The sequence below is a fragment of the Centruroides vittatus genome, unplaced genomic scaffold (genome assembly GCF_030686945.1).
Source record: "Centruroides vittatus isolate TY-2023 unplaced genomic scaffold, ASM3068694v2 contig_549, whole genome shotgun sequence".
Classification (NCBI taxonomy): domain Eukaryota; kingdom Metazoa; phylum Arthropoda; class Arachnida; order Scorpiones; family Buthidae; genus Centruroides; species Centruroides vittatus.
In genome coordinates, this window is record NW_027122325.1 from 5,094,025 (window position 1) to 5,120,715 (window position 26,691).

Sequence of the window (26,691 nt, forward strand, 5' to 3'; positions counted from 1 at the left end):
ACATACACATCTTCACGTTTAAAACTTTGGCCTCAACCTCGCTAATAAATCAGAGAAGGAACAATTATAATTTAAAAACCAGCTAAGCATGCAATATTTTTTTAGACTTTTTTTTAGTTTCTAGTTAAATAATAGCAATGCATATTCATCTAGATTTTGAAATTTGTTATATGATTGCCATTTGTAATGTTATTCTACAATGAAATATTTCATTTAAATCATTTCAAGCTAGAAATTATAATTACATTTTAAATAATTTATGTGAAGATTAAAACTTAAGCATACTTTTTATTTGAACACAAGCCTAAGAATAATTTAACACAACTATAATGATTAATAATTATTTTTTTATGGATCATCAATGTTTAGATTAGGGGAAAAACTATATTTTATAGAAAAATTATATGCTTCAATACATAGAATTTTGGTTAAAGAAGGATATCGTTGAATACTTTTGAATCAAATTAATACAATAAAGAAATGCTAGTTTGAAAATTAGGAGCTAGTAGTAATTTTTATATTGATACAATGATATAATTATGAGATATTGTAGAAATACTAGTTACTCTTTAATATAAAGCATTAAAATAATATCTCTGATTTTATATTTATCACTATATCAGCAAAATTAGTGATTAATCATTTTAAATTATTAAATAATCATACCATATATAAACTGATATTCAATTCAGTTCATTTGCTTTGTCTTCCTAATCTAATTTTTGTATTAATCTATCCCAAGCTGAAATTTTTGTCCCATACATATGTCTTGCTTTTTTTCAATTGTAAGCCTAACAAAAATTACACATTTTAGAAAAAAAATAATTGTGGATATTGTATCATTCAAAATTATTTGCCCAAACAAAATAGACATATTAAAAAGTGTAAAAATGAAGAAAACCATATTTTAAAAGTTAGTTCTAATATGATAATATGACAAGTAGTGACATCTAGTATTAAAAAACATTCCGATGCAGGGACGAGATATCTCGGGTCCAACAGTCTGGTTCTTTATTTTTAGATTTAGATATCTCGGGAATAACACAGAATAGTAATGATGTAGTATTAATTAAAATATAACTTCATAATGGTGATGTACTGTACAGATAAATTTTGGCAATTCTGCATAGAACATAGTTTGAAAAAAAATTGTTGATGAATAAAAAATAAGATTTAAATATTTTATTTTGTTCCTATTTTCATTTGTTGATATTTATAGTATTTTATGATGATGATGATGGTAATACAGGGTGGACCAAAAAGAATATACGTATTTCAAACTGATATATTTAATAAACTGTAAGACATACAACTATGGAACTTGGGACACATATTTATGAAACTCTCTAGTTTAGATTACAGGTGTTCAATATGTCCTCCACCAGCGACACGAACAATATCACATTGATACTCAAATTCCTGCCATACTCGACTAAGCATGTCCGGTGTCACTGATGTAATGGCAGTACAGATCCGGTTCTTCAGCTCATTGAGGTTCTGTGGTAGTGGAGGAACATAGACGGTGTCCTTGATGAAACCCCACAGGAAGAAATCACACGGCGTCAAATCCGGTGACCGTGGAGGCCAGCTGAAAAGTGCTAAATCGTCAGCTCCTTGACGTCCAATCCAACAGTTCGGAAGAGTTTCATTCAGAAACTGATGAACTTGACGATTCCAGTGAGGGGGTGCCCCGTCTTGTTGAAAAATGAGGTTGTCCTTGTTCAGCCTCAGAAACAACCAGTTTTGCAACATATGAAGATACTGCAGACCGTTAACCGTGTTTCCATCAAAGAAAAAAGGGCCGTAAACAGATGAGCAGGATATAGCACAAAACACATTCACTTTAGGTGAATCTCGACAATGTTCGATTGGCGCATGTGGGTTCTGTAGGGCCCAAATTCTAACATTCTGTTTGTTCACCTTCCCACTAAGGTGAAAACATGCTTCATCACTGAACACGATCCGTTCTGAGAAATTGTTATCGTTGTCAATAACATCCTGAATCTGGCCAGTAAATTCCACACGTTTATGTTTGTCATCATTATTCAGAGCCTGTAACAGCTGTAACTTGTATGGCTTCATAACTAACCTGCGTCTCAAAACATGCCAAACTGTTGTTTTAGGCAGCTGCAATTCCCGACTGGCACGACGTGTTGATTTTGAAGGGCTACGTTGGTAAGCAGCTTGAATCCGTGCGACATTTTCTTCAGATACACGAGGGCGGCCAGGACTCTTTCCTTTACATACACAACCTGTGTCAACAAACTGACGGTACCATCTGCGAATGTTCCATCCATTCGGAGGATCAATTTGGTACCTCAACCAGAAACGGAAACGTCTTTGCATTGTAATCACGGAATTACACTTCACAAGCTCAAGAATACAAAAGCTTTTGTGCTGTGGCGTAGCCATTTTGCAACAACTGTGAATACGTCATTGTAACCAAGCACAACTGACATCTGGTGGACATGGACACAAACTAGACAATGCACTCGTTCCTCCAATACCCGCAGCACACCGCTACTATCGATAGTTTACTAAATATATCAGTTTGAAATACGTATATTCTTTTTGGTCCACCCTGTATAATCAACAATTTTTAAATAATTTATAAGTTCATGTTATATTTAAAAAAATAATGTGTTTTGAAAAATGAACTGCAGATTATATGTTCAAAATATAAAAAAAATTGACACATTTTTGATTGTCTGAAAAAGATTTCTATATCTTTAAAATTGAAGCGTGCAATGCCATAAGGTTGTAAATGCCAAAAAACAAATTTTTCAGGAGAGAGAAAAAACACTTTTTCTAATGAACAAACTTTAATCAAATGCTAGAAAAATTATTTTAACAATTTATAGTTTGGAATAAAACATTGGGTTTAATTTCAAACACCTACGAATAATAGTAAGGAAACAAAAAAAGTTTAAAAACAGGGTTAGAGCCATAACGTTGTAAATGCCAAAATTGTGCAAGTGCATAAAGTTGTAAATGCCAAAAACGATTGCAGTCATAAAATTAATGTTTCTACAGCTGAAAAACAGTTTTGAATACCAAAAACTTACATTTAAATTATTAAACACAATTTACAAATTCAATATCAATTTTAACATTAAAAACTGACAATAATCTATTAATGACTTGAACTGGGCTGTAATCTTTATCAATAAGGTATTAATTTAGTGTAATAAAAGTTAAAACGTATTTAAAAACTTCAAATTTGAAAGATTAATGGAAGTCCAAATATCATTTTGAAATATCAAATAATAAAGTGACAGGTTAACTATTAATAAACTGGCATTTAGTTATCCGGTTCTGCTAGCATCTCCTTGAAATAGGTTTGTGCTATTGGATTTAAAAATGGTATCATTTTACCAATGTCAGGTTTCTTCTTTTGAGGAATCCCAAAATGGGAGCGAGCAAGAGGAAGTGGAAGATTTTTGAAATCATCAATGCTAACTCCATCTTTCAGCACATTAAGCCCAGTGCACCATCTTGCTGCTTTACCTCCATCTTTAGCAATCATAACTTTACCAAAGTTATTTCATGAGAGTCTAATTTGGGATGCTGTTGAGATTCCCAGGTCTTTTGTATTCAAAAATGCGTGGGCAATCGATTTAAAGTCATGAAATTTCTCAAATACGATGCAGGTAAAAGGGTTTTTGGTCCCTGCACTTTTAATGATGTCCACAAGATCCTTTAGTGTGTAGGCTTTGCATTTTTTCCTCCGTTTTTCAATTAGAGCAAAGTCTCGATCACAGCTGAGAAATGTGTGACCCTTTACAGGGTATTTATGTGTTATTTCTGAAAATACATTATTGGCCAATAACACCAGATACATGGCTATCACGTATTGATTTTTGTTTTGACCAACACAATTGTCTGTCCACAAAGTCAGCTTCTTTCGGTCACCAATAGCAGCCTCAGTAGTAATATAATGGTATATACAGGATGATATTTCCAAAGACCCTCTTCCTCCAAAATTCTCACTCCACAAACACATGCATCCTTTCTCTTTAATTGAATCGTGAATTCCAAGGTTGTAGCATGCCAATTGTTGAGCATAATACATTTCAGTGTGTGTTAATTGTGGTATATACATTTGCTGCTGCAAGTCAAAAGATATAACATACGAATCTGAGGTTTTAGCATTTTTTGTGTCATCAGACATGTCTTTTGTGGTTACTTCAGCTCTGTAATGATGTAATTCCAGTTCTGTTTTTGCTGATGCATCACCAGCTTTTATTCGTACATCAAGGCGGTCACAAGTTGAGCAAGTGTCCATGCGAGGTCTTTGAAAAGACAGATTGAATTTGGTCAGGAAAATTTCATTGTACCATTGTCGAGTAACTGGGGCTTTGCTCCCAGCATACTGTTGACAATATTTCTCAAGGAAGGCTCTATACATTCTGCTAACATTGAGATCAGGTGATAAGTACATTTTATCTGTACTTTTGGCTCGAGCATAATGACTTTCTTCACTTGGAAAACTCTTAATGTGCTCAATTATTTTTTCCGTCCACAACTGCTTTTCAGTACATTTTCGCTGGCCTCCTCTTTGATCAGTAGCATCCATTTTTCCTTCCAAAATCTTTTCTCTAATCAACTGAATTCTTCTTGCAGTAACCCCGAATGTATTACACAAAGTCTTAAGACAAACTCTTATTTCACTTCCACCGGGAAGAAGCAAATGATAACTGAAAGAGTGTTGCCTTCTACTTCCAGAAGGATGGTGGTACTTCCCATATCGTCTCCTTTTTATCATCTGGGGATGAACAAGTCTTTGAAGATAACTCTGTTGCTTATTGTAGTCAGCCAGTTCATAAAATTGTTGGAAGAGTTCCTGACGGTAAGCCAACGTTACGTTTTTGCAAGCGAAGGAACACTTGCATGTCACCTGTAACGTAAACAAAAAGTTTGACAAACTTGTTGGAAACAGTCATATACAAGTTGTTCACCCATGCATAGACACAATAACTATCCATATCTTGCAAATCTCAAATCTACGTCTATATTTTTGAAGTATTAAGTCTTTTACTTACCCCTGTTGGTGGATCCTTTCTCGGATTAACTTTCTGTGATATGGGAGAAATGTACTCTAAGCCACTATTTTTTTGTTTCTTTCGAATGTTCTTCTTCCATTTTTCTGCACATTTCTTTCTTCTTTTAGGTATTTCATACTTTAAGGAATTCATTTCACTCGTAAAAAACTCACTGCGTTACAAATTGGAATAACAAAATGATGTAAAAGTAAACCGTAACATTTTACGCGCCAAAAGTCACGTGGCTTGCGCTTTGGCGCTTAAAACGTTATGGCTTGCACATAACATCATCTTCAAAATATAGCCACTTAGAGCGCCACAATCGCCACAATATTTTTTTGTAGGAAAAAACATTGCATTTAAAATTCATTTCTTCAATAAAACGAATTTTGAGAAAAATGGCATTTACAACCTTATGGCATTGCACGCTTCAATTATTATAATTATTTAGAGCACTCAATAATTATCAGGAATCATATTTCTTAAATATGAATGTCATTTATGTAAAATATTATAGAAATAATATTAGTTATAAAAATCATTCAAACAGTATAAATATTTTATTTCTGTTTTATTTTATTAAGAATATGCATTGAAGCATTCTATAAATTTTAATAGGTAACATCACCATCTGATCCAGAAGATGACAATGATCCAGATGGACCTTATGCCTTTCGAAGGAAGAAGTATTGTGATTATCATGGAGTAAGTTTTTGAATTGAATTGTGTGTTCATTTCTGCATCTATACATTACTGTCTGATGTAAGCTTGATTAGTTTTAAATTTGTCTGCTTTATAATGATCTTCAGGAATTTACATCAAAGATTTTCAATGTGTCCAGTTATGTATCTAGTTATTTCTATAACAACAGATTTTTTGTGAAGATATTCATTTAACTTCTGATTGAGATACTTTCAATTTCCAATTTGATAAAATACATTCATACAGATATATTAAACATTACTTTTCAATATATTGTGTTGTTATATATGTTCAATATATAACTTTATATTGTGTTGTTATCATCTGCATGCATTTCTTTCATATAAATTTGCATTATATAATATGCAGATTATCTTTTTTATTTGAAGTTCTTTTCTATACTTAATGAGAAAATTTTAGTAGTATCCATCTCTAATTAGATTTGGAGTCCACATAGCTCTTTTTGAAATGAGTTCTTGAAATGATGTAGAAAGAAGTAAAGATAACTGAGATGTTGTGTTCTCATTCTACTTTTGTATTACGTTAAATGCCAAAGATATAATATAGAAGTAATATAGAAAGAAGGAATACAATAAATCGAAGAGAGCATATATTTATATTCTCTCTCATTTATTGTGGAATTCCATTTCAATGAGCAAGTCATTGTTTGAGATTGTCATAAATTATAAATATCTAAATCTACTAACTGCCTGCTAATATTTTGAATTTTCTGTTGAATCTTTATAAAATATATATATTGTAGTTGTTATTTTTTACTGATTTTTTATTTATTTAATTTTTTATTAATTAAAAAATAGAATGTTTATTTGTTTCTAATTTAAATTGCTATAATTTGGGTTACTGAAATTGATTATAAGGTAAGAAGCATGTGTTATGAGTGTTCTTGAGTTTCTTAATCAAATACAAAATTGTTGAAAATATTTGAAATTTAACATTAAAACTAACTTCTGACATTTTTCTCACATTTAGTCTATACAACAATTATAACTTAATTTGTAGTTATTAGTTATAGTTATTTGAATATTACAAGGCGGCTTTATTATATAAAGTTAACAGTTAAAAAAATATTTTAGCATACAAGATTGAGACTAATACTGAAAGAGTATACAGTAATGCAGCCCTGTACCAATAGTACTCTCTGTGAAGTGGCATTTGCATCCACCATATGGTTTATGAAATAGTATTACCCATATCAAACTGCACCAGAATCAAACAGTGTACTGTTATTTGATTTTTGACAATCAAAGGCATTAGATGTAGTGAGATCCATCACAAGATGTATACACAATGAGGAGAGTAATGCATGTTGTTTCAAAAAGCTTGGGTTCAAAAGTCTATGCAGCTCACCATGTATGTTTGTTCAGCCTTTCTTGAAATTTTGAACTCACTTGTTACTACAAAAATAGTAACATATTGTGGATATATCTGCAATAGATCTTAATAATTCAAAAATTTAATGCTTTCAGCTGTCAAAAATCACATAACAGCTCACTGTTTGATTCTAGTGCAGTTTGATATAGGATAACACCATATTGTAAACCATATAGTGAACTCAAATGCCACCTAGCAGAGACAACTATTGGTACAGAGTGCATTACTGAATACTTTTTCAATATTATTAGTCTCAACCTTGTACAGTATGTTATTTTTTTTTAGTGATGCTTCTAACCTTATTTATTGAATTTGCCATGAAAAATTTTATACATTAAAAATGATAGCTATTACATATACTAATCTAGATGGTAATACTGTATAATAAATTATACCTTATATTTACAGCCTTTAATAGATCGTCTTGGGAATTGGCCATGGTGTAGTCCAGATGATGGTGGGCTTAGTGATCCTCGGTATAGGTATAATTTGACATCATTATCAGAACCACAGACTAGATGTATAGGATTTGCAAGGAGGAGGATAGGAAGAGGTGGAAGGTGAATTAAAACATTATAAAATATTTTTATATACATATTTCATTTATTTACTATTTTATTTTATTTACATTTAAATAATTTCAATTTTATAGACTTCTGCTGGACAGAGCTTGGACACCTGCAGATGATTTATGGCCTATTTTAGACTTTAGTATACCACCTTCTTTACCAAATGGTCTACCATGTTCAAATGATTTCTTAACAGAAATAAAGAATGACTGGTAAATATATTTTTTAAAATGAAGCAAAAAATTTTTTACAATGAAATGTAGTTCTGGACATTGTAGAAATTTTCATACTCAAAAGCATGCAGTTTTCCTAACTTTTCAAAAATTAGTGTTACCTTATATTTTTCTCTTATAATTTAAATAAAGATAGATCGTTGACATTAAGAATATTAGCACAGATTAACACTTAAATTATATTTAAAAAATTAGTGAAATGTTAACTTGATGTGTGTGATTTAGGTAAATGTTAGATTCAGGAGAGTATGCATAAACAAGAAATTGTGCAACATAGAATACATTAAAATTTCAGATTTATTTCTTAAATGCATAAGTAATTATCAGATTAAATAATTTTTTTTTTAATAACAAAAACTGCTGATCATTTGTCACATCTTGCACTTAAAATTACATGGCTAGTTTTTAAAATGTTCACTTAATATTAGGTTTACATTTTTATTTTAGAAATATTCTGATTATTTGAAAGCCTAAGGCTGCCTATATTTTTTATACTGCTTCAATAATTTTATTGTACAGTGTTACATATTATTATTGTTATGAGATTGCCAAAGAGGGTTGGGCTGAGCCCTAATATTGTATAATATCAACTTTCATAACAAAAAAGTTAATATTTGATTAAGTTTCCTTCCAATTTATTAATATTTTAATAAACTTAGGAAATTTATTGAAAGACAAATATAATAAATTTACACTTTTGTAACAGATCACAATTTATTATTGAATAATAAATTAAATTTTTTTTAAAGCCATAGTTTTACATATGGGAATTAATAACAGGATAAATTATTTTTATATAATAAAATGTCTTATTTTAAATTTTAATAGTTCAGTTATTCTAAAAGATATCTTTTTCTAATTAACAACTTTAACTAATAAAAAATTTGTGTTTGGAAAAATGATTTGTATTTGTTTCTAGTGCAAGTTTAAAATATTTATTAGGCCTTGTTTTTTTTCTTTACATGGAAGAGTCATCTTTTCTCTGGATGATTTAGGATAATTGTTATTTTTTGTTAATATTATTCATGTTTTCTTTTAGAGTTGTTCTACCTGTATATGTTTAATGTATTACTGTAAATATGCAAGTATTGGGACATGTGTTAATTGTTTTAAATATGTGTTTTGCATTGAGCTGTATTATTACTATTAAATTTAATCTGTTGTTGTTATACTTTGTTAGTTTGTTTTATTTGTGTTCTGTGAGTTTGACCTGTTGGACTTCTAAATATAGACCTTCCCCCACACTTGGATTTAATGATATGTTCATTTTCAAAGCAAAATACAAAACTTTTAATTAGTTCTAGATATTACTTTATTTTACAAATTTTAAAATATTGAGCTGCATTTCAAAAATTCAACTCATTTTTAATATTTTAATATCAAACAAACTGAAATTTAAATATATTTTGTTGTAGTAGGTCTATTGATTTCTGTTAAGGATTAAAATTTAGAAGTTTTATTAATGCTAAATAGTGTTTTTATGGTTTTTTAATAACTTTATAGAATTAAAACATCAAAATCACACAGTTAATATCTTATATTCTAACAACTGTATCAATTTTTTCATTATAATTCTACTTTTTACATATATTTACTGCTCTCCATTTTATTCATAATTGGATAAATTAATCCAATTTCATTTGCTCTTTACAAATTGTACAATTTAATCATTATTTCTGCCTTAGATTCTTTTGAAAAATATTTAAAAATTTTTAGAATGGACTGTATATGAAATAAAAACAATGGCATGCATTTGATTTGTAATATTAAACAATAAAATTATTGAAACATTATAAAAAAGGGGGGCAGTCTTTGACTTTCAGACAACCTGATCTTTCATATATAATACTTTAACACTCTTAAATCAATTTTTTACTCATTTTGGACTTTTATATATTTGTAGCTGGCAAACAAAAATTTTAAGTTATCATGCTGTGCTGCTGGGTTTGGTTTTAGTAATTTGTGAAAATTAATTTTTATTGTCTGTTTAATTTATGGTTTTAACATTATTTAAAATGTTTTATGCATTATAACATATTTACTTTAAAAAATAAAGCTTCTCTATCTTAAGATATTTTATGATTTTTCTTAACTCTAAGAAAAAAACTCCTTTATGCAGTTCTATTCAACTTTTATATCCACTTTTAGAAATGTTTTAAAATAAAATAAAATTGATTGATCATATCAACTATTACATTGTTATGCTATAGATAACTTATATAAAAAAATTGTCTTTCAATTCATTTATATGTATTTAAGAATACAGTCATTTTCTGCTTAACATAAATAATCAACTCTTGAAAAATAGCCATTCTGTGCAAAATACTAGTTTGTATGATGTTTTCTCTTACAGTCAGCTTATGTTAATATGAATTGCTAGGGGAACAGTAGTTAATTTGCTTTATCAAACATTTACATTAACACTTGTCAGGATCAAGGTCAAGGTTGTATAATTTAAGGAATTAAGGCTTAATAGGCAATTGAAATCTCCAAATTATAATAGTTTGAATTAATTTATTAAATAAAGTTACTTATTTACAAAAACAAATCAATGTTCTAATGATTTTCAAATCAAACAAAATGAGGAGGAGAGTATTTGCTGTTTAAGTGTGGAGCAGTATTTCCAAGTGGTTAAAACAAAGGTAAAAGAAATTAGTGATTTTTTTTCTATTGAAGGTTGTTTGAAAAAATAAAAAATATTTATTGGCATCAAAAGAGTAAAAAACAGGAGCCAAATTTGGCACAAGGTACCAAATCTGACATTGTTATATGCACTTCTCGATATGCAAACCAGTACATGTTTGCATGGAACCTCATCCCTTTAACTGGATGCAGTTTTATGCAAAGGTATCCTTAAACTTTAACTTCTATTTTCTGAGTACAGTAGGTTGGTCTGCTGAAACCTGATGTTTGAATTGTTATGCAATTAGAAGTCAAACATGTCTTTGTGTATTAAGAGAAGAAAATCTATTCTTTTCAAAATGGAATATTCTGCAGTAACATTTTTTATTGTTTACATTAATTATTAGAAATAAGGTTATTTCTTGGGGGTTATGAAGATAATTTATAGTTCAATTTAACGAATTCTTGTCAAATTTTTGTTCACTTCATTGTGTAAAAATTAACAGTGTGATAATGATGTTTTGCCAGGTTTTTTACTTAATTTATATACTTTATAAACAATAATATGATAGTATTGCTATGTATGTAAATAAATTGATAACATGTTATCAAAAATCAGATTTTTATTTTCTAAAATGAAAAAAAGAATTAATTATGAAACTAAATAAATCTCATGATAACTGACAGTTATTGTTTTATTTACTTAGGTTACATTTTCGACCACAGCCTTCAGCTAGAAGAATAAGTGTTGCTAGTAGTGATGAACAAGATGAAAATAATCAACAGATAAACTCACCTGTTGGACAGTTAGATGATGTAAATAATGCTCTTGACAGTGTACCAACAGACTTTGAAAGTTTCCAAAGTCATCAAGAAGAACTTTTTGAAATGCAAAGAAAACAATTAGAAAGGTTAAAACAAGAAGAACTAAGTTCAGATAATTCATATAATTCAGAACATTCCTTTACCTCCCAACCAACATCACGTTTCACTTTAGACTCTGCCAGTGCAAAATTTGCTGTGTCAGCTGTGCTCAATACTAGTGATGTACCTGGATTTCTAAATTCACTAGTATCAGCATCAGAGACCAGTAACAGTATTACCTCACATATTACAGGAAAATTACCATTAACTAATGGACCAATAGCAGATAGTAAGTTTTTCTGTTTTTGAAACTATTTTATATTAACTTATTACGTAAATTTCAAAAAAATTTTAAAACTTGCATTTCTTTCAAATGATTATTATTTTATTTTATTTTATTTTATAATGTGAATTATTGTTTTACGAACACTGTTCTAACAATATTAATGTTACATTTTATAAGAATAAAATATAAATTGATTTATATCAAAAGAATTTTAATATGGTTTTTAAATTAGTTCTCCTTATATATAAATTTGTAGTGATGAGACATCAAAATTTTTCCCAATTTCAAGTCTTTTGAATAGTTTCTAAAGTTTATTTTTGTCTAGAAAAGTTAATGATTTCCATTAAGAATGTAGTACATTCATTAATTAATAAACATTATGCTTAAGAATGAAAAATGATTGTTTCTGGATTTTCCAATCTTTTGAAAGAAACCTGAAAATTCTCAATTTATATGTGGATAAGCAAGCTTTTATTGTGTACTATAAAACAAATTTGCAATCTTATATCAGTTAAAATTAATATTGCAACACCTACCCTCAAGAAATCACAACTAATTAGTTCCCTTTTACTCAAAGAACTATCCCATTGTGTTACTTAGGGTTGCCATCTTTGGAAACTGTTTTGTTGGCCAATGCAATGACCAGGAGTGGAAGAAGGTAAATGAGAAGGTGTACTTCTGTTTTAATGTTTTTCACAATCAGCCTGCCTCATAAAATCTAGAAATGTGTGCTTTTGATATGCTTAAGAAAGTGACTTAGGAGAAGCTAGGAAACATTGCTGAATTAAGATACTATTTCATGTATGAAGGGAAGGAAGACAGTCCTTTATCTGCTTTAGATATGTGTGCCGATTTTATTCAGTTGTAATTGCTAAAGAAAAGATGTCAGAGTAAACTTGATAAATTTTTTGGATTATAATGAAAACAAACATTGTCTTTAATTATTTTATTTATCAGTACATGTCTCTTTTCTTATAATATAATCGAGATTGGTTGATAATAATAATAATAATAATAATAATAATAACAACAAGTAAAACGACAAAGCCATTTTTGGGATGAGACTATGTCTCAGAGACTCAGGACTCAACTTCACACAGTTTTCTAAGGAAAAGAGAAAAATGAGCACTCTCTAATGAGGAAAAGCCAACAGTGGTACTGGTACCTGACGTAATCAGGACCCTGACTCTTCATACCACTAAGGCAGTGTTTCCCAACGTGGGGCAATTCGAAAATGACTCGTCCAGAGTTTAGGTTAACTGAATAACCATTGTATGCTATATTTATTGTAAATATTGATTTAAGTTAGTTTTAGTTTTCTTTGTTCTTTGTTTCCCTTTCCTTTTAGAACTTTCCTTTATAAACCTTTTCCCTTGGGGTGGGATTAACAATTCTGGAAACCATTAAGAACAGAGAGATGAACAAAGCCCTGATGCCGGTGAAAGAGGAGAAAGGACATTCTTTGCCCAGACCTTGAGGTGGACAGACGTGAGTTGTGGTGTTTTAGGTCGCGTTTTGCAATGACTGGAAAGTTCAAGCGACTTTGATGAAAGGATTGGGTTTTATCGTGGTTACAACAAAACAGTGTGGCAATTAAGTGTATATGTTAGGGGGCATAAGAATTTTAGAAAGGCTTAGGTGGGGCAAAGCACAAAAAAGGTTGAAAAACACTGCTCTAAGGTGTCTGCCCTTGACAGCAGTGCGATTTTATAGATGAGACATATTCTCATCTATAAATTTGCACTGCTGTCAACGGCTGGACACTTTATTATTAACAGCTTTCACTTATTATTATTGATGAGACATAGTCTCGTCAATAATAATAAATGCAGAGCCAAAACGGTTAGGAGTTTAAAGTTGAAATTTGGTATATAGTTTGAGTAATGTCAGGAGAATGTACACTAAGAAGGGATTTTTCAAAATTCTGCTCTGTGTGGATAGGGAGAGGATTAAGGATTATCCTGAAGAACTTGGTTTCTACTGTACTGTTTTATATGCAAATTTTGCTTTTTTGCATGAAATTGAAAATATTTTTAGACCCATCTAAAAATTCTCTAATTAGTCTCAGAAGAGGGGGCACCAATTTCTTAACCTGGTGAAAATGGGTAAGATCAGCTATAATCTAATAATCTTAATCTTTGCTATTGTTACTTTTTGCCTGAGCAATGCCGGGCTCATCTGGTAGTTATTTTATAACTTACTAGCATCCCCCGTCGCGGTCTCACCTGCTCTTATGTATGTTACTGGCAAAACCCGATTTTATGCCAAACTAGTTTGGTGTAAGCGTGTCAGGCCAAACTAGTTTAGAATTATTATTCAAGTATATTAATGGTTAAAATAAAATTAAAAGGCAATCAATTAGATCAGGGCTTCTTAAACTTTTTTTATTTACAACCCCATTTATGATTGTGACTTTTTTCGCCCCTTCCCCAAAAAAATATATAAAATAAAGATATATAAATATTTTGCAATATACATATGAAATACAATGAAAATATACATATATATTGAAGATATATACAAATTTGCAAAAACAATAATGCTGTACTACCACAGTTCACTCTTGTGTACAATGGAACAGAGACAACTGAATACACTGAAAAGCTACACTAGTTCACACTACAATCAGTGTTGCTGAATTGTTGTCTCGCTGAGTGACACAAAGTGCAACTCACGAAACCTACGACACAAAGCATGCCATTTTCAAACTCTCACAAATTATTTTCAATATTTTGCATTAAAATCTCGTGACCCTAAGATTTCGCTAAGCGACCCCAAATGGGGTCACGACCCAAAGTTTAAGAAGCCCTGAATTAGATGAACAGTATTTCTTCAAACAGAGTCTACTTAATTATAAAAAATGGGGTTAATGTTACCCTAGGTATCAAAGATGGCGGTTCATCTCTGAGTCCAGCAATCAGAAGACATGGAACTGTGGGGACGAGCATTCTAACCTAACCTAACCTAACCTATTCTAATAAATTACCATAATTATTAAGTAGACTATGTTTGAATAAATATTGTTCATCTAATTGATTGTCTTTTAATTTTATTTTAACCATTAATATATTTGAATAATAATTCTAAACTAGTTTGGTGTAAAATCAGGTTTTGCCGGTAACATACATATAGAACTTCGAAAATTTGAAGTAATTGTTCTTTAATTATTTTTGGGTGATCAATGTGTAGTATTGCAATAGAGTATTGCAAAATATAAAATCATAATACTTCTGAATAAGTTATATTTCAAGTTTTGTCACCCGTTGGTATCAAAATTATTTGATTGTTATGATTTCCAGTTCTGGAAAGCCCTACATACAATTCGCCATGGGAGAAACTCTCTGTACGAAGATCCACTCCAATGTGTTGGAATGTTTGGCCTTGGAATGTAGATTGGTAGGAATCATTGGGATTCTAGGAATAAATGCAATTTCCCCAGTCACTAGTCCAGTAAGAATTATAGCTTCAATGATATTGTCACACACAGCTGTAATTTGTAACCTGGTACCATTACAGAAATTGGAAAGTTGAACATTATGTAAAAACATAATTGGAGTACCAATTTTTGATTTTAATTTGTGGTGGGAATCCAGATGGGCTGAGACCATTAAGAAACTCTTGTGGATAATGTCCAGGAGTTTCATCATATTATTTTTTGGCAAAGCAATGCTCAAATATTTTTGATCATTTTAACTATTCAAACCTCTTTCATATCCAAATAGTCATTTTCAGGATGATAATCAAAAGCTGATTTGAAACCTAAAAAATTCCTTGCAATACTCATTTGATTTTGAGCCAAACGAGTTCATTTCTCTTCCAGTCTTTGAGACCACTCTGCTGTAGATTCACATTGTCTACAATTATGATAAAAAATATTCACTTGAGATAAATTTAATAACTATTTCGAATATTTTGTACAGTTACCTGCAGAAGTTAATACGTAAAGATTCGAAAACCTGCCATAAGTACACATACTGCCATCTAGCATGATGATGTCACTTTTTTAATTTCTCGAAGATTTTGCTAATTAACAAATTATAATTTAATATCAGTTCTTCAAATATAATAGTAAACTTCAATATAATAGACTTTTCTTATAGACAGAAAGTACTAATTCATGTGTTGCCATCTAGTGAAGACAGAGACAAATAGACAGACAAAAATCCATTGAAGTTTTATTTAATTAATAATAAATCTGAAAGTTTGATTAGTGGTAAACATTCTGTGGATCATAAAGATGCTACAGTTAAAATTTGGTAACGATTGGTTCAGTAGTTTTCACAGTTAGTGGTCACAAACAAAAAATATGTTGTCTCTTTACATAGTAGTATAGATTACACTTATTCATTAGACTAATATGGAAAAAGCTGTTTTTTTCCAGCTTATCAGGATATTGTCTGCATAATTCAGCAAATGATTATTCCTTGATATAGCCCAGTTAAATGGAATCTACTGTATTTATATATTTTTATATTTATTCTTTTACATATTAGCCTTTATATTTATAGTAAATTTATTGTATTATTAATATTGATCTTTTTTAACGAGACTATGTCTTGTTTATAAAATCGTATGTCTTGCTGTCTTATCAGCTTAGAGGTATGAAGGAGTACATGTCAGGAGTTGAAATTTTGCACAAAATATTAGGTGCCCAAATCATGCACGCATAAAAAAAACCAGACTTGTAGGTAGTCAGGGGATTGATAACCAAAACACAATAAAATACAAAATGGCAACACTCTCTACAAACAGGCAGTAGTGTGAGATTTGTGCATGCATTGCTTGTTGGTAAGTTGGAAATATGAATATTGTGAAATCGAATTTTGACAAACACATGCATTGGGAAGTTTGAAAAGTGAATGTTGCTAAATCGAATTTTGACAAACAAATCTTTGAAAAAACCCATTTACCTGTCCCGTGTTGTTCCCCGCATATTTATGGTCGCCATGTGCTAACCTTGACCAATTGACTGGAGATATCTCATTTCATCATTCGAACTTTTCAAAACTAGATAGCGCATTGTTATAATTTTATATTAAAACTAACTTCCGAAATAGAATTATTTTTTCTTTTTACATTTATTTATATATATATTTTGTTTGTGCAAAATAAAAAAATAATTGTGAACGATACAATAGCCACCATTATTTTTTTCAAAAACGGGAAATTTTCACATTGACAAAAATTCAAAAAATGCAACAGAGAGAAATTTCAACATTCAATAGGTTAATTTCACTGAAAGTGCATCATGGATGACCTTGTTGAAGTAGCTGTGGCCAGCGAACTTTGAATGATCACACTCAAAACCAGTGATACCAAAAACGATTGGATAATGAGAACAAGACCTACCGTGAGTGTCGAAGTGATCCTGCTTAGTAGTGAGTCTCTGAGACATAGTCTTGTCCCAAATATGGCCTTGCCGTTTTACTTGTTTTATTAATTAATAATAACTGATCAAAAATTACAATAATTGATCATATGGTATATTTAATTATTGATAAGTTTTTATATATACATATTTATACTACTTAAGTATCACTTCTTATTACTACATAATACAATTTAATTTAAATAATTTTTGTAGGTACTGATATAAATTATAGCAGTTTTAACAAAGAAAATGCTGATAGCACAATTTCTCATGTTCCACCTACACCCTTAGACTCTGTTCTGGAAATAACATTACCGAATGTAGTAACATCAACAGCATTACCAACATGTGTACAAGTAGTACCGTCCACAGATTTGGATCTACATAATCCATTAAGTATGTTAACATCAAAAGTGACTACCACTCATGATGAATTAAGGTTCCCTAATACAGAACAGAATGGAAATGAAGAAAGTGGGTGAGTATAAATTTTGTTCACAATCTCATATATACATATATTATATTATATATTAATCATGAAGTGAGTGGATAAGGATGAAGTAACCCACTAATGACCACTAATAAAGTGGATAAAACCACCAAATACTGATAGTTAGTTCCAGGTTCACACCTGACCAATGAATTGGTAATGTGTAGTTTTCATGATTGTTTCATATCTTAGCATCTAAGTAAGGGCTAGTTTCTCATAAAAAGTCTTTTCAGTGGCATTCTTGTTAGCAGCATTGCTTTTCTATTGCATTGCCCTCTCATCAAACCAAATCAACCATTAAGAAAAATTAAAAAAAGGAAGTAATTTTATTATTTTGAATTATGAATGAAGAAAATACAAATACTTAAATTTTTTTTGCAATAGAATAAAATAAACCTTTAAAAGTAATATTAAATAAAATTAGTTCCTAATATTTTGGTAATAAATTAAATGTGTTTATAAATAAGTGAAATTATTTTAGCTTACAGTGAAATTATCAAAAATGTTTAAATATTTTAGAGAAACATTTTAAAAATTATACAGGAGTTGGAAAATATATAGTGATCACATGGACCAGGACAGAAGTACACTATACAGTTTATGGTCCTTTGATGTAGTTATCTTCATTGTTAATCTGGGCCCACTAGTGGCCAAGCAGTTCTATCCCCTAAGCACTGGGACTTTGGTCATGGGTTGTGCCTCGCCAGGACGGGTTGGCCATGTGGAGTTTTCTGGGTTTTCTCCACATCTGTAACACCTGAATTGGGGCCAGTTACCTTTAAAAAGATCTCCTGGAAAGCATCCCTCTAGGCAGATCACCCAAGTGTTGCATTGCTTTAATAAAAACAAACAAAACAAAGCATTGTTAATCACCTGTTCCCATCAATATGGAAATTACTCAATGCCAATTTCTGTCTCTAGTCTCTATTGAGCAGTCTACTGCCTGTATAAGGTCCTCGATAGTCTTGAAAGAAATTTTACAAATCAGTTCCTCCATCTTAGAGAACAAGTCAAAATTGTATAGACTCATGTCTGGAGAGTATGGAAGGTGTTACACTTTCTAACCGATTGTTGAGCAGGCCCTTCACTAGGGTTTATACATGACAATGGGAGAATTCTTCAGGAAATAGTTTTATGTCTTATGCAGTGTTGGTCACAGATTGTGTTCCAAGAAGTGGATTAGTAATGTGCATTCACAAGTTTGCCCTGGTGGCACTGTGTGTGTTAAGATAACATCTTCACAGTCATACACAGCAATGATCCTAGTCTTGAAATTAGTGGAGTTCTGCCAGAACTTTTTTGTCACGAGAAGCTTTAATGTCACTGCTCAATGGACTGTTATTTAAGTTGTAGTTCATAGAACAAAGCTCATGTTTCATCTAGCATAATAATGTAACACAAGAATTCTGACTTTTCATACTGGTAGCATTCCAATAGAGAGTCACTGTCTCATAATAATGCCATTTCTGGATGTCATCCAAAGCATGTGGAGCCCATCAAGATGCAATTTTTCACATACACAATTCTTCCCACAGAATGTGCAGGAAGGTCATATGAGACAGATTGCTCTCATGACTTAGTTCATGAACTGTCCACCTCCAATCATTCTCCAAGAATGCAGCCATGGCTTGCATTTGTTTTTCCATTACACTTCTGGTGTTGGTCAGCGTTTATCAACTGCTTTCTGACAACCATCTCTGATTGCTTTTATCCACTTCTGATAGTGCTGTATGGTAAAACAGATGCTTCACAAGATTGTACCAGTCTGATAATACTGTTTTTCTGTGAATCCTCTAGCAAACTCAATTTTCAGCCAACATCACTGCTTCATTTAGAAAACACCATTTTAGACTGATCCATTTGCACACATCTCTTGTTGCTACTGTGCAAGTCCAGTCTGATGGTGGACAAAGTCATTCTGCCAGTGGGTAGGCAGAGGACCAATCTTAAACACAGCATAACAATCATAATTGTTATGGTCTTCATTTTTGTCTTATAAATATGTGCTCATTATTTATTTTTCAATCCTTGTATTTCTATACTTGGTTATCAATATTTATAATTACTTACAATTACTTCATCTAATATATAAATGATGATTGTTTGCTATACACTCCTAGGCCATCTGACCAATTGCAACAAAACTTAGCAGTTATGTTTTACATACTTCTAACTTACATAATGTCATACATCCCACTCCAAAATATTTATTGAATTTCTGTAAATGAATTAATTTTTATCTACATTCAATTTGCTGGTTTACACATAGTGCCATCTATTAGTAAAAAATGTAACGAAATCATAAACTAAGTATAATTCTTACAAAAAAAGATATAATTTTTAAAAAATGTATATTACATTCACGTAATTACTGTGACAGGTAGCATATAGCACTTGCCACTTGGAGTTTTTCATTTTTGAAATATGGTGCTTTTTTTTTGTCTCCCAAATTTTTAAAGAACTTCAGTCAATAAATTTTAAAATATTAATTGGCATTGAATTTCTCTTTGCAACTAAATATGGTATTTTATTCCTACCCATTGTCCTTGAAACTCCACTGCAGGTGAGAGAATGAATTTGTCAAGATCTAAATAAGCAAAACAAGTGGACAGATCAATTATCATTTACATTTTCTTTTGCTTTTCCATGTTAAAAGTTGTTTATTTATTGGTTTTAAGTACTGTCTCCTCATTTACAAGTTTCTGTGAATTGAGCAATACCACATTTTTATTGAAGCATCCATCAATTCACAAAAAAGTGTGAAATTTTGAATTTAATGAGTGGATGTGTAAGGAAAGGATTTCTTTATTTCTAAATGGAAAGTTCTAAAATTTTTATACAATAGTAATTTTATTTTGCTTTTTAGAGAATTTTTACTTTTTGTAATTTTATGTTGTATTATATGTTCAATATTTATTTTTAAATTTTCAATTACTGTATTTATAATTTTTATTGAAAAATATAAATTACACAAATTTTTAATAACCAATTTATTATGAAATGTAGCACTGTATAATAAAATTGCAACTGATGTTTTGTTTTTATATTAACAGTATTTGTCTTTAAATGTCATTGTTAATGAAACAGTAATGCTAAATGGGCATTCATGGTATCAATGTTTACATAAACATCATTTAATACAATATAACCACAAATAAAATTCAGCATTGAAAATCTTAGTTTCATATCAGAAACACTTGCCAATGAAAGAATAGAGGATAGAGATTCCATAGCATGTATAATCTGTTTAGAAAAGCCCAGAATGTTTAGTACTTTGTTATATCGTGTTTTTTCTTTGTCTCCAGACAAGTGCAATATAACAAGGAGCTATTGTATTTTATCAATTTGATACATTATTATAATATCAAGTTTATACACTGGTGGAAAAAAAAAATCCCAACACCAAGAAAGAGTTGTGCTAGATAAATGAAACTTGGTAGGCATGTTTTCATATCTGAAAGACGACATCTATTCAAATCTCACACTAGACAAAGAAGAGTGTGCCACTATTAACATGGAAATCGTGTTTGCTGTAAATACACGGTGTAAACTTGTTGAGCGTTATTTATTGTCCTGATTGAACATTGTGAGTTAAGGTTTGAGTCAAGAATGCCTTTAAGCAGACGAAGGCATTGTTGACTCAAACTCAGGCCTCGTTCAAAGTCAGTAAGCAGTATCAGCTGCTTACTGAGTTTGCACGAGGCCTTGTAATAGGGCTACGAGAAGGTAGATTTTCTTTCCGCACTATTGCAGAAAGACCTGGCAGGGATGTATCTACTGTGCATGATTGTTGGCATCTGTGGTCACAGGAAGGTGCTGTCTCAAGAAGACTTGGGTCCGGCCACACACGGACCACTAATGAGAGGGAAGACCACCATATTCGCCACATGATTGTGGCACATCATACTACATCTGCAGCAGAAATTAGAGCTTCTGTTGGCCAGAGTGACCCAGTGAACTGTAACAAATTGATTACTTTCCGAGCCAGATACCCTGTGACATTCATTCCACTAACTCCAAATCACTGTCATCTGTGACTTCAGTGGTGTCAAGCAAGAGCTCATTGGAGGGCGGAGTGGAGATCTATTGTGTTCTCAGATGTGAGCCATTTCTGTCTTGGTGCCAATGATGGCTGTATGTTGGTTAGGAGGAGGCCAGGTAAGCACTTGGAACCAAGCTGTCTATGGCATACTATACTGAATCTACACCAGGAGTTATGGTCTGGGGAGTGATTTCCTATGACAGCAGGAGAACTCTTCTTGTTATTCCAAGCATCTTGACAGCAAATTTGTACATCAAATTGGTGATTGAACTGGTTGTACTGCCATTTGTGAGCAATATTCAAGGGGGTGTTTTCCAACTGGATAACTCTTGTCCTCATACCACTGCTGTCACCCAACATGCTCTACAGAGTGTCGACATGTTGCCTTGGCCTGCGTGATCACCAGATCTTTCTCCCATCAAGCATGTATGGGACATCATTGGACGACAAATTCAGCATCACCCACAACCAGCATTAACTGTTACTGATTTGACTGACCAAGTGCAACAGGCATGGAACTTTATCCCACAAAATGACATACAGCATCTGTACGACACAATGCATGCATGTTTACATGCTTGCATTCAAAATCATGGCGACTACACTGGTTATTAATGTACCACCATTTTACATTTGAAATTGATTTTCTCGCACATACTTTAGCCTGTGACCTTAAAATTTCAATCAAATAAATATGTTACCTAGATAAATGCTTTGCCTGAATTTCATTCCTCTAAACTAATTTTTTCTTGGTGTTGAGATTTTATTTTCCACCAACATAATAGTATGTTATGTGATTATGCACTTAAATTAAAGCATTCTTATAATTTAAAAAACATTTAAGTTAATTTTGCCGTTTAGTGTTGTGCAGCGAATTGTATGATAGGTCTATTTAATTATTTGTATAATTTAATTTGAATTTTCCAAACTACGTAGTAATCATTAGTAAGTAGTTTGTAAATTATTATTTTGTGTACTATGATGCAATAATTTTCAAGGAAATTTTGGGTCCTGAAAATATTCTGCCCTTCTGATATTTACTTTAAATTCACATAATTCTGGATCTTGTTTTAAATATTATATTTACTGTTAGATAAGAAACTTTTATAAAAAATTAAATTTTTAATTTCCATTTCAATAAAACTGAGCTAAAAAATTCATGTTTGATTATAAATAAATATACAGTGGGTGATAGGTTAACAAACATAATCTGTTTCAAGACTGTGTTTGCTACCTAAATTGTTTGTTAACCAACTATTGATTTACCATAGATTTTTATGGGAATTTGATTAATTCATTCTGAAGATCCCAAAAAATAAAAAAATTATATACTTTTTTACTATGTTTATTTATATGTAATAATAAAAATACATATATACACAGTCTTGCATTTTTTTTCAGTTATGTTTCTTTCCATTTGTGGGGATTAAAGAATCTGTCCAATGTCAATTGCTTTTCTCTCTTCTTTGGGATTTTTTGGAAGTAATTAATAGCATTGTTGTTGTAGAGATTCCCAAACCTATTTACCTCAATCTGGTTTGGATGCTATTTGGATGACTGTTGTTCTGACATTCTCCAACTTCTTCAAAATATCTTTAATAGCAGATGTCGGCATTGGTCCTCTTTCATTCTCCCCTTTTTCAGAAGAAAACACATCTTACTGAGTTTCTTATGTTCTGTCATCAGATCAGTTTCAGGTTCCATTATGAGCTCTTCAATGTTTGTTGTAACAATGGTGGACTTCACGCCGATCTCTGAATAAGCAAGAAACGAGAAAATTAACATCCAGGCGTTAAGTGTTTACGAATATCGCTATAATCACTAGTGCTTTCGACGAAACTATTTTCGTCTTCCTCAGGTGGATAAAAACGGTTAAAATCCTTTTTCGAATCGAAAAATTTTCGAAATGCCAAAACCGCTTTAGAGCTTTGGAACGAAATCAACGATGGAACAGAGCAAGAAGAAATTTAAATGTGCGCGCGTGGTGACGTAGCGCATGCGCTATAAATTACTGAGATGTGGAACTAGAGGTGTTGTTTTAATCTGTTATATAAGTTGACCCACATAACAGGCAAATCAAGCGTGGGAGTGTTGCGTGGATTTAGTGCAACGGTAAGGAAGGCCTCCCAAATAAACACGATGCTCCTGTTATTACAATGCCTGAGCATCATCACCTGGTCCCATAGCGGGGTGTATAGGTGTTGTAACACCATTCTTGCTAGTTCGGTGTCTCCTTTGCCTGTCCTGATGGAAAGTTGGTGTTCGGAAATGCGACAAGCCAACATTCTAGTTGTCGCACCAACGTAGTGGGTGCGAATACCGGATGCAGTATTTTCCAATGGGATGGAGTAAACTCCAGACCTCTCTAGTACGAAGGTAGCATCCCTGTCATTGCACAGTAGCCTCCTAAGATTTGGTTGTAGGGAGACTGGTAGAAAGAGCGCGTGTTGCCTAAAAACATGGCAAATATGTATGGTGACTCGGCCACAGAATGGTAATGCGGGAAGGACTACCGTGCATTCATTTGGAACATGTAACGCTGTGGGAGGAAAGAGCGATCTTTTGACCTTGTTAAGGAGGTACCTGTACTTGGCATTAGTGTACCCAGCCGCGTTTACTGCTGAGCGAATGGCATTAAGTTCAATATCGACAGCTGTTTGACTGGAAGATAACAAAAAAGCCCTTCTAATTAATGGGGCGATAGCTGCATTAACATAATGCAGCGGCTGGAATGCTGTAGCAGGGATTAAAGGTGGTAAGCAGTTGAATTTATGGAACACGGAGTACGATAAAGTTCCCTGGGATTTGGAGATGTTTAGATCTAAAAACGCAATAGCCCCTTCATTTTCTTTTTCCCAGGTAAAGTTGATGGTAGAATAAATTTTCGTGAGTGAAGTTTTGAAGGTGAGGAAATCCTCCTCTGTGTCCTGCCAAGCTACAAGGATATCGTCTACATATCTGAGGTATAACAATGGGTATGCTATGGTGAGGAGGAAATTGAAGACCCTTTGCTCAACATGCCTCATGAGTAACTCCGCCAATACTGCAGAAAGCGGTGAGCCCATGGGGACCCCTTGTTTCTGTAGGTATATCCTCCCATTAAACTGAAAATAATTGTTTTCGGTAATAAAAAGCAAGGCGTCACGTATTTCTAAGACCTGCTGCGCTGTAAATTTTTTGATTCGAAAAAGGATTTTAACCATTTTTATCCACCTGAGGAAGACAAAAATAGTTTCGTCGAAAGCGCTAGTGATTATAGCGATATTCGTAAACACTTAACGCCTGGATGTTAATTTTCTCGTTTCTTGCTCAATGTTTGTTATTTCTCAGATGTGATTTTCATTATTCCTTTAGCTGCTTCACTCTTCTTGATTATATCTTTCTTAGCTATGATTGTGTCTACTGTAAACCAGTTCAAACTACACTGCCTAGCAACCAGGGCTGTGGAGTAGTGATGATTTTGAGGTTACTCTTACTCCTACTCCAGAGTTGGATTTTTAAACGTTACTCCTATTCCTTGAAAAACTTTCTACTTCTCTTACTCCTTACTTCTACTCGTACTCCTACTCCACAGCCCTGCTAGCAACATCAGACATCTTCTGCCCACTCTTTACCTTGACTATTATCTCTTGTTTGGTTTCTGTGGTGAGCACAGTTTTTAAAACTTCACTCTTTTTAGGCTCCATAATAATATGTTTTTTTTTTAAATAAAAAGTTTAGAAAAACACTTACAAAAATTAAGAAAACAGAAATCAACTAGTGCACAAAAACACTATGTAAATGTGAGGCCCAGATGAAATTTGAAAGTTGGTGTTAAAACATTAACAAATATCCGATAGGACAGTTAAACTCTCGCCTTTCAAAAATAAAAACCAATGCACTTAACCAAAACTTAATGAGTGCCCGCCTGACAGTCTCGCAAAGACTATAAAAAAATTCCTTGTCAGAAAGGTAAACAAAAAGTTGGAATTACAAGGGAAAGTTCCAAAGTTCAGAGGAATACTATCTAATCGATATCGGGTTGAGTGTCAATGTTGACATCTCCCAAGCTTCGAAAAGTTTCAAATTGTCACCTGGAGACAAGGAAAGATCAATCGGTATTCAATATTTTATATCACTTCTTCTTGTGTTTGTTCTATGAGGTGATTGTTATCCAAACATAAAAATCTTTCACAAAGGTGTTCGTTGTCCAATTTGTTCGCAGTTCGAACTGTTCATTAACAGATTACCCACTGTATGTATTTGTATGTCTAAGAGCATCAAATTTTCTATCTAGATTCTATAAATTACTGATTCACAAAAATTCAGAATTGAAATCATCTCATATATTCAAAATCTTATTTTTTAATATGTTTAAAACTACATTTTGAATAGCATTAATTCACAAATAACAACAAACAGTTATTCCTAACAAAGTTAGTTGATCAAGATATATTTTACGATAAAAAATATATCTTGATCAATTAACTTTTAGGTCACTCTGTATTCATTGTATTATTTAATATTGTTACAAAAAAAAAATTTGAGAAAATTTATTTATTTAGCATTCTTATAAATTATGATGATATGTGTAAGTATAGTATTTGTAAATTAAACAGGATTGGTAAAGAGATTTTATAATTAAAATTTTGTTATATAATTGTCATGAATTTTTATTTACTAATTAGCAAATTTAATAACTTAACAAGAAATATAAAAATCAGATATAGTTAATGTGCATATTTTCAATGGCAGAAACAAGAATTTTTTTAAAAATTAATGCTTTTTCATGAATTAGTTGTTGATTTTCAAAGTTGGGCAAGTCCATTTTATGTTATTTCTAGATATTTAATGCTTTGCATTTGATTGAGTTTAAAAACATTATTGAGCCGTTATAAACTTATTTTATATTTTTCTTGGTCTTATTTCGTGTAAATTTAATATGCAATAATGGTTCTGTGTTAGGTAAAAAAATCATGGTTTTGGTATGTGCCAATGGACTTGCCTCACTTTCAAAAGCAATAATTTGTTGAAAATGTTGATTTTCTTTGAATTGAATATAGTAATAATAACAAAAACTTGAATATTTTATTTATTTC

At 31.6% G+C, this 26,691-nt stretch overlaps 2 protein-coding genes across 2 annotated transcripts in view; one reads left to right on the plus strand and one right to left on the minus strand.

The window, feature by feature from the left end:
• E(Pc) (Enhancer of Polycomb) overlaps window positions 1–26,691 on the plus strand; it is a 126,233-nt gene that overhangs the window by 95,976 nt on the left and 3,566 nt on the right. The window contains exons 10-14 of the mRNA XM_067274531.1: window positions 5,661–5,747; window positions 7,545–7,696; window positions 7,789–7,917; window positions 11,268–11,713; window positions 17,295–17,559. Coding sequence (XP_067130632.1) covers window positions 5,661–5,747; window positions 7,545–7,696; window positions 7,789–7,917; window positions 11,268–11,713; window positions 17,295–17,559 — 1,079 coding nt within the window. The remainder of the gene's footprint in view (window positions 1–5,660; window positions 5,748–7,544; window positions 7,697–7,788; window positions 7,918–11,267; window positions 11,714–17,294; window positions 17,560–26,691) is intronic.
• Window positions 1,357–2,346, minus strand: LOC136978598 (uncharacterized). Its single transcript, XM_067274337.1, has one exon. It carries the CDS (start codon window positions 2,344–2,346, stop codon window positions 1,357–1,359), a length of 990 nt encoding a protein of 329 aa, XP_067130438.1.

Coding starts and splice junctions, on each gene's coding strand:
- LOC136978598 (XM_067274337.1), bottom strand. CDS start 2,346: ATGCAAAGACGTTTCCGTTTCTGGTTGAGGTACCAAATTGATCCTCCG.